An 8302-nucleotide genomic window follows, 5' to 3' on the forward strand; every position below is an offset into this window, starting at 1 on the left:
CATGCAAAATATTTTAGTAGAATATTATGTTCATGTCAGTATAATGTTAGAATCAGGTTCAAATTGAGCACTTATATTGTGAATATGAGAAGATGGTTTACAATAAGACCTACACATAAAAAGTGAAATGACAATGAGTTAAAGTAAGTTATAACAATATTTTCTTTGTTAAACCATTCCTTTCATTTTTTTTTTTTACTTGGTTGAATTACTGTAAACTGTATCATAAAATGCTAACCAAAATCCCCCATCCCCTCAAATTTTAGGAGAAGGGACAATCTCCAGATATGTTCTACTGTATGAAGCTTCTGGAAGAAAAAGGCATATGTTTGGTTCCCGGCAGCGGCTTTGGACAGCGAGATGGCACCTACCATTTCAGGTTACTCTTCCTTTATACAATCCAGATTAATAAAATCAGCCACTGATATGCTCATGTTTGGTTATAATTAACAGTGAATTAACATCTGAAACAGTGAATTGAAACAGTAAATTGAAATCTGTGTAGGTTTCCTCCGGGTCAACCACCGGTTTTTCAAATGCATCAGTCGTTGCCTTGGTAACACAAGAATACAGATGGTATGAGATGTAAATAGTTAGTGCGTTCACACAGAAAATTCCAAAAAGAAAAAGTGCACTTTAAATACCCGGATGATGCACTAAATTAACGGAAAAAACGAAGTGTGGAATGTTGGACACTTCATGCACTCAACTGTTGCAGCTTTAATTACGTACCGGAGGGAGAGGGGGTATCTGACTCCGTTGTTAAATGACAAAATAACCTTATACAGTTCACGCACTACATGGATGAGTACATAGTGCATAAGTACATAAGTGTATAAGTGCATAGTGCATAAGTACATAGTGTATAAGTGCATAGTGTATAGTGCATCATTTGAGACGCAACTAGTGACTGCATTATGGAGGATGATCAGATATTTTTATTATTGTGTTTACTTCGCTCAAATAGCGACAACTGCTGTCAGTCTAAAGGTGTGGCTACACACAATCAGCATTTTTCCCCACAGTCACACAGCCTGTTTAGTTAGAAACTATAGATACTATTAAAGGGTTAGTTCACCCAAAAATGAAAATTCTGTCATTAATTACTCACCCTCATGTCGTTCCACACCCGTAAGACCTTTGTTCATCTTCGAAACACAAATTAAGATATTTTTGATGAAATCCGATGGCTCAGTGAGTCCTCTATTGCCAGCAAGACAATGAACACTTTCAGTGCCCAGAAAGGTACTAAAAACATAACAGCTCACGTGACTACAGTGGTTTAACCTTAATGTTATGAAGCGACGAGAATACTTTTTGTGCGCCAAAAAAACCCCTAAAATAATGACTTTTCAACAATATCTAGTGATGGCCGATTTCAAAACACTGCTTCGAAGCTTTACAAATCTTTTGTTTCAAATCAGTGATTCAGAGCGCCAAAGTCACGTGATTTCAGTAAACCAGGCTTCGTTACGTCATAAGTGTTTTGAAATTTCAATAGTTCACGTGACTTTGGCAGTTTGATACGCAATCCGAATTACTGATTCGAAACAAAAGATTCGTAAAGCTTCGAAGCAGTGTTTTGAAATCGGCCATCACTAGATATTGTTGAAAAGTCATTATTTAGTTTTTTTGGCGCACAAAAAGTATTCTCGTCGCTTTATAATATTAAGGTTGAACCACTGTACTCATATGAACTTTTTAAAATATGTTTTTAGTACCTTTCTGGGCATCTGAAAGTGCTAATTATCTTGCTGGCAATGGAGGCCTAACTGAGCCATTGGATTTTATCAAAAATATTTTAATTTGTGCTCTGAAGATGAACGAAGGTCTTACAGGCGTAGAACGACATGAGGGTGAGTAATAAATGACATAATTTTCATTTTTGGGTGAACTAACCCTTTAAAGTGTGATAATTAAACTCAGATAGCCCATTCACATGACCATTGCACATCATAAACTGCTTATAGCTCAATACAGATCAAGGATGTAGTTTACTTTGGATTATACTTGAGAGAATAATTAGGGTTTCAAGGTTAGAGCTCCAGTCAAATTAGATTAATATTAACACCATAGCTAACACTATGAATTATTAAACTTTCTTGACAGTGTTTCAATCCCTTTGTTGATTAACTGTGTACCTGCTTTTTTGCGTTCTTCTCCTACAGAATGACCATCCTTCCTCCAAAAGAGAAACTGAAGATAGTGTTGGACAAGATTAAGGAGTTTCACCAGCAATTTACGGACCAATACTCTTAACCCTGGCCATCTCATTTTCTTAACCAAATCCCCAATTTCACACATAAAGCTACATCACTTTTGAGATGTGCTCTGGGTAAATACCTGCAATGCGAACGAAGTCCTATCTCACAGCAAAATGTGAGGTGAACACGAGTCATGCTGAGAGGATAATATATAGTAGTCAACATTTGAAGTGGATCAAAAAAGTTAATCAAAGTTGTCCTAAGAACGAAGTTGTCCTAAGAAGAAGGTTTTAGGACAACTTTGATGAAAGGTTTTGATCCACTTCAAATGTTGACTACTGTAGTATACCTCCAGCTTTGAGTGTAGTCACAGGCTCTTCCATAAATGGCAATTTCAAAGGCTTTTGGGGACAAAAAACTAACTTACATTTGTGGTGAACAATTAAAATATTGATGCTATTTTACTAGTAAAATTTTAACACATAATTTTCTATTAAGATTGATTCTATTATTTATTGAATGTTTGTTTGCTGTATTCTTACAGTGTTAAGAAATTTAACATTGTGAACATGGAAAAGAGGAATTTTTTGTTAGCAAAAAATCTCATTGTGCAGTTGGTTAATATATATGTGTAAACATGATAAAAATAAATTAAATATGAGGAATAAATTAAATACTTTACAAATAATATTTCTGAACTTGTGAACAGTGGTACGAACACACCACGCATTGACATTGCCAGCATTTCTGCCACACTCTTAGGGGGAAAAAAAAAAGTTCAGTGGGGTTCTATATAGACCGCTAGAGTTCTTTAAAGAACCCTTTAGGCCAAAAAGGTTCTATAAGGAGAAATGTCTTAAATAATTGCATAATACTTTCATGTTTAACATATTAATTCATTTTGTTCTATTGATAAAGAATGTTTACAAGCTGTTTAATTCATAAATGTAATCAAAATTAATTAAAAATAAATAAAATAAAAAAATTATCCCATGATGGGAATGGGAACCAGAGGTGTAAAGAGTACCATACTTGAGTAAAAGTACAGATAACTTACAGTGAAAATGACACTTCAATATGACAGACAAATAAAATAAAGTAAAATTAATTAGTGCCTAATTGCACTGGATGTACTTGTTTCAGCCTCATCATTGGCTGCAGGCATGTCCTCAACTCATACATGAAACACCTGTGATTTAGCAACTTCCTGCTAATGCACTCACATTGGCCTAAAGCCTTGTTGACAAGTTTGGGTGAATAAGGGCAAAACACACTGTAGATGGCGATATCACTTCTTCTGTAGCAGAAATAAACTTCTCATTCAGTTTCAAAACCGATAGTTGAGCTATCTAGTGGTATCATTTGGGATTCATAGCTTTTAATAAACCAAGCAAACAGTCAGTGGTCATCATGTGTTTTCATTGTGTGCAAAATAGTCTGTCATCATCAAGTTGATGGGGACCAGGGGCTTCCACAGCCAAATGAGGCTTTATGTAAGGAACAGAGTTAAATGTTATTCACTTGTCATTAAAGTCTAGCTTTACAGTAATGGTCTCCCAATTCACTACACTCACAAGTCATTTAGGCATTGATATGAAAGACAAAGGTGAGTAAATGAGGACATTTTTTTCTCTCCATATATGACTTTTAAATCAATTTTGGTCCTTGTCACCTTTGCTTCTGTATCAGGCAGAGTGTTAGAATCGCATTACTAACCAATCAAATCAAATATCAAGCATGTGTACACTTTGTCTCATCCTTAATCTATGGTAACATTTAATGCATATTCAAAATTTCAGTTGCTTCTGAGGACTAACACTTTGGCTTTAACAGTCTCCTGTTTAAGGAATAGTTCAACCAAAAATGAAAATTCTGTCATTTACTCACCCTCAGGTTGTTCCAAACCTGTATAAAATTTCTTTGTTCTGTTGAAAACAAAAGTAAGATATTTTGAAGAAAGTTTGTAACCCGGCTGCTTTGGGCCACCATTGACTTCCATAGTATTTTTTTTTTACTACTATTATGGAAGTCAATGGTGGCCCAAAGCAGCCTGGTTACAAACTTTCTTCAAAATATCTTCCTTTGCATTTAGCAGTACAAAGAAATTTATACAGGTTTGGAACAATCTGAGGGTGAGTAAATGACAGAATTTTCATTTTTGGGTGAACTATCCCTTTAAACATATTTGAAGTCACTCCAGACAGCACCTCTTGCTCGGTCAGACTGACTTGTTGGGGAGATCAGATCTGTGTAAAATTCAGATTTCTGGCACATTAAAGCAAAAAGATATAACAGTCTTAATGTATTTTTGTAAAAGCATCTAATGTGCTCAAGCGTTTGCACAGTACTGTGTATATTACATACATAGTTATTCACACAATGTATTCATGTGCTTTAGTGACATTTCATTTCAAATGGAACTTCTGAAGATTCAAAGATAAAGGCAATATGCAGCATGTTTACAGTCATAAGTACTTTATTAAATCACTGCATAAAAATGACACTTAAGTATTTGAGTGACGAACGGGTTTAAACATTTGTGACATTAATGCGTGTTCACTTTCTCCATGGGGTGTGCACTGTGTCTCCCTCTTGTGTGAGCTCTGGAGAGATAAGGGGGGGGGGGAATTAACAAAAAACAAAAGATTAAGTGATTACGTAAAAGGGATTTTAAATACATACAGTTATGGTATAATAGGGACACAGTTCTTTCAAGACACAAATTAACTTACCTTGCGTGTATTCTTCTCTTTCTTTTTTCCGGATCCTTCTTTCAGTTTTAGATGCCTGCATACTTCTCCATGCATTGTCTACCAGAAAAAGATATTGGTAACATACATTATATATATATATATATATATATATATATATATATATAAACAAAAAAAAAAAAAATGTAGAGAATTTGGGCAACAGTCTCTTGGCAGCCCTACCTTTCTGCAGTCTCTGTAACAATCTCTTATTTGGGTTGATAATCCAGTCTTCCCCACTCGTTTCCCAAATTCTCCATTCAAGGTCAACACATTTATCTTGAGCAGGGCTGTTATTAAGGCATTGGCAGTTTTCACACAATCCAGTCTGTTCTTTTATTTTAGGCTGATAAGCAGCACAGCATTTTGCCAAATGACTTCCTAAAATCATTTTTTGGGTATCATGGACTCCATCAGTAGCCCTCTTCTTGTCAAAGGTTTTCACTTCAGCAATCTCTTCTCTTTTGCAGCCAAGACCATCTGAAAAGGAAAGCTTTCTATGATCCTTTCCTTTTGTGTCATATCTACATGATGGGCAGAAGGGAAGTTTTTTCTCCAGTGTGGAATGAGAAACCAAACCACACGTCATGGCAGATCCAGCAAGCCTCGGACTGCTTTTTGCTTTGTACTTGCAAGTATGAAATGATCTTTGCTTCTGATCTGAGACACCAATTACTGGTCTTTGGTCCCTGGTCTCTTTCCCATTTCTGAGAGGAGAAGATTCAAGACTAATGGCAAAGGACATCTTTGGTAGTTGCCTCTCTGGAACATTAGGCTGTTGTCGTACAACGGGTAACTTACTGTAGTAGTATACATTACCAAAGTCAGCCAGCCAGCTTGTTGAGGGACGGTATGGTGAGCAGGCCTTGAGGGAGTTCACACGCTTTGTTGATGCACCAGTTTGTAGATGTTCCCCTACTGAAACAGCACTAGTGGAAGACCGATTCAGCTCTGACAGAACGTCACTGGGTTTAATCTGGGAGCTCAGAGGTTTCTGAGGAGTTAGAAACCCATTCTCAACCATCCACTCACTGGAAGGCACATATGGCATCAAAGACTCTACCGACCAGATAGAGGCTTCTAGTTGATGTGGAAGACCATGATTTTTAGTTGATGCGTCAGTTTGTAGATTCTTTCCTACAGGAACACAATTCGGCTTTGAGATAATGTCACTGGGTTCAATCAGTGGGCTCAAAGGTTTCTGAGGGGTTAGAAGACCATTCTCTATCATCCACTCACTGGAAGGCACATACGGGATCAAAGACTCTACCGACCAGATAGAAGCCTCAAGCTGACAAGGCTGGTTATGGTTCTGTATGTCAAATGGCAGCCGCAGAATCTTAAAGTGAACATTGGAAGAGTTTCCATTTTCCTTTACCTCTGCCTGAAATGGCATTTCTGATTTTTTCTTTGCTTTAATGCTTTGGGTAATGACGGATCTGCTTGGCTTAGGATATGTTTTAAAAGTTCTACAAGATGGAGAAGTTACATTAACTTCTGTACAAGCAGGGAGACAATGCTTACTGGAGTATCTTAACATCCCAGCTTCAACCCTCTGTTTATCCTTCCTTAATGCTAATGACTGGTAAGAGCACAAGACGACATCCTCTGAAGATTGTACAGATGCCAAGCTACACTGCAAAAGGTCAGTTTCGTTATGACCAGCTAGTTCCATGTTCTGAAAGATCTTAAGCCCAGAAGGCATTTCGCTGCATTTGATTTGCACCCGTTCAGCTTGGAGGACTTCACTCTTGGGAACAGCAGATAAACCAGTAGTGTAATTAGCATTGGTGGCGTTGCAATTTTGAGTCAGCACGGATGTACCTTCAGGGCAAGCTACAGATTTGTTATCTGAGGAGCAGGGTGATGTTGACACTGGACTACCACAGCCAGTACCCCTACCTGATTCAGAACAATTTTGGGATCTTGCTGCATGTCCATGTGAGTCTATGCTATGACAAAGGGGTTCAGTTTGCACCTCTGAGCTGACCATTACACGACCAATGGGCACATTGTTTTGGAAATGGGAGCGGTGGGTCTGGTGGGCAATAGTTGGAGCCACACGGGGAGTTATATGCCTGTAGTCCAATATGGGCAGTTGAGCATGAGGAATCATGTATCCAGGGACTTCCAAACATGGTGGAAGTAATAGTGGCATCATGCCATAACCTTGGGGAAAAAAAAAAAAAAAAAAGGATCTTCAAATCACAGACTTAAATCTTGCAAAGTAAATATCACACTTTATATTATGAAAAGCATGCAGGTTCCTCCATGTTTTCACTCATTTGAGAGGTTAATGTGCTAAAAAACCATCCAGAAAAGAAACCATCGAAAAACTTTCAGAAACATTATAGAAAAATCTTCATTTGGTAAAAATAAATAAAGACACAGCAAATAAAGTAAATTGCTTCACAGTATAATTAAATTGAAATCCATGTCTGAAGAAAAAGAGAAAAAAAAAAAAAAAAAAAAAAAAAAATCAATAGCAACCCTAATAATATTCAGTAAAATGAGAAAAGAAATGTGCATGCTTCAGAAGATACCTAACCCATGAAGTCCACTGTAGGGAACATATGGTGTTGACATGGACCATTGATATGGGAAATGAGGCTGGACAGTGGGAACGTATAAGGGCTGGTTTCGCTGGAGCTGCTCATCTGGGTGTAACACTCTGGAGGGCAGAGGACCAGGGAGCAGAGGGGCCTGTGCTTGCAGTGGTCCACTCAGTACACCTGCCATAACACCAGTGGGCTCTTGGGTAACTATAGCAGCCATACCTGGAGCACAACAAGACAGGGTTTTAGTAATTTGGCCAGAATAGTCTTTAAACTACAGTCAGACATTTGTTTTTGAACTGAAGAAATTCTCTAAATTTTGTTGAGGGATGATTTTAGCCTGTGTGTGTATATTTTAATATATATATATATATATATATATATATATATATATATATATATATATATATATATATATATTTATTATATTTTTTATTTTTTTTTAAACAAGAACTTGTACTTATCCATCCACACCTCATTGTGACTTTTATTTTACATGTACTTAAGCTTTGCTAGCATTCTATGACAAACAGTGATCAAATGTTTGATAGCAATTGAATGGTTTGTTTAACCTATTAAAAATTAATTATTAAACAGAATGTGTGGCTTTATTTATATTTCTCATAGTGCTTACCTTGAAGTTTTCTACACCGAATGGAAAGCTTTCTCAAACCTGAAATTACAATAAAAGTTAATTCACAGTTTTTCACAAGTTTAAATCAACAGTGTGTTGCGAACACAGAGAATACTACACCCAAATAATTAGACCTATTAATTAGAATGTCGTGTTAAT

At 36.7% G+C, this 8302-nt stretch overlaps 2 protein-coding genes across 3 annotated transcripts in view; one reads left to right on the top strand and one right to left on the bottom strand.

The window, feature by feature from the left end:
• The window catches only part of si:ch211-217a12.1 (alanine aminotransferase 2-like), a 33454-nt gene extending 30131 nt beyond the window's left edge, over window positions 1–3323 (top strand). For both annotated transcript variants that reach the window (XM_051915180.1, XM_051915181.1), the window contains 2 exons: window positions 267–379; window positions 2169–3323. In XM_051915180.1, coding sequence (XP_051771140.1) covers window positions 267–379; window positions 2169–2259 — 204 coding nt within the window. In that variant the 3' untranslated portion in view covers window positions 2260–3323. The remainder of the gene's footprint in view (window positions 1–266; window positions 380–2168) is intronic.
• A 1339-nt stretch (window positions 3324–4662) lies between these two features.
• Window positions 4663–8302, bottom strand: buc2l (bucky ball 2-like). The gene is made up of 5 exons (XM_051915168.1): window positions 8144–8302; window positions 7498–7731; window positions 5138–7123; window positions 4937–5014; window positions 4663–4807 (listed from the first exon to the last, which is right to left on the bottom strand). The coding sequence occupies exons 2-5, from the start codon at window positions 7727–7729 to the stop codon at window positions 4761–4763; spliced, it is 2343 nt and encodes a 780-aa protein (XP_051771128.1). The 5' UTR covers window positions 7730–7731; window positions 8144–8302; the 3' UTR covers window positions 4663–4760.

The sequence above is a fragment of the Ctenopharyngodon idella genome, chromosome 12 (assembly GCF_019924925.1).
Source record: "Ctenopharyngodon idella isolate HZGC_01 chromosome 12, HZGC01, whole genome shotgun sequence".
Lineage (NCBI taxonomy): Eukaryota > Metazoa > Chordata > Actinopteri > Cypriniformes > Xenocyprididae > Ctenopharyngodon > Ctenopharyngodon idella.

Bases quoted from the DNA above. Each gene is read 5' to 3' on its own strand.
- buc2l (XM_051915168.1), bottom strand. From the start codon at position 7,729: ATGGCTGCTATAGTTACCCAAGAGCCCACTGGTGTTATGGCAGGTGTA. The intron at 5,015-5,137 runs GTAGGGCTGCCA...TTTTTCTGGTAG, and splicing joins GTTACAGAGACTGCAGAAAG to ACAATGCATGGAGAAGTATG. The intron at 4,808-4,936 runs GTAAGTTAATTT...TTATCTCTCCAG, and splicing joins AAGAGAAGAATACACGCAAG to AGCTCACACAAGAGGGAGAC.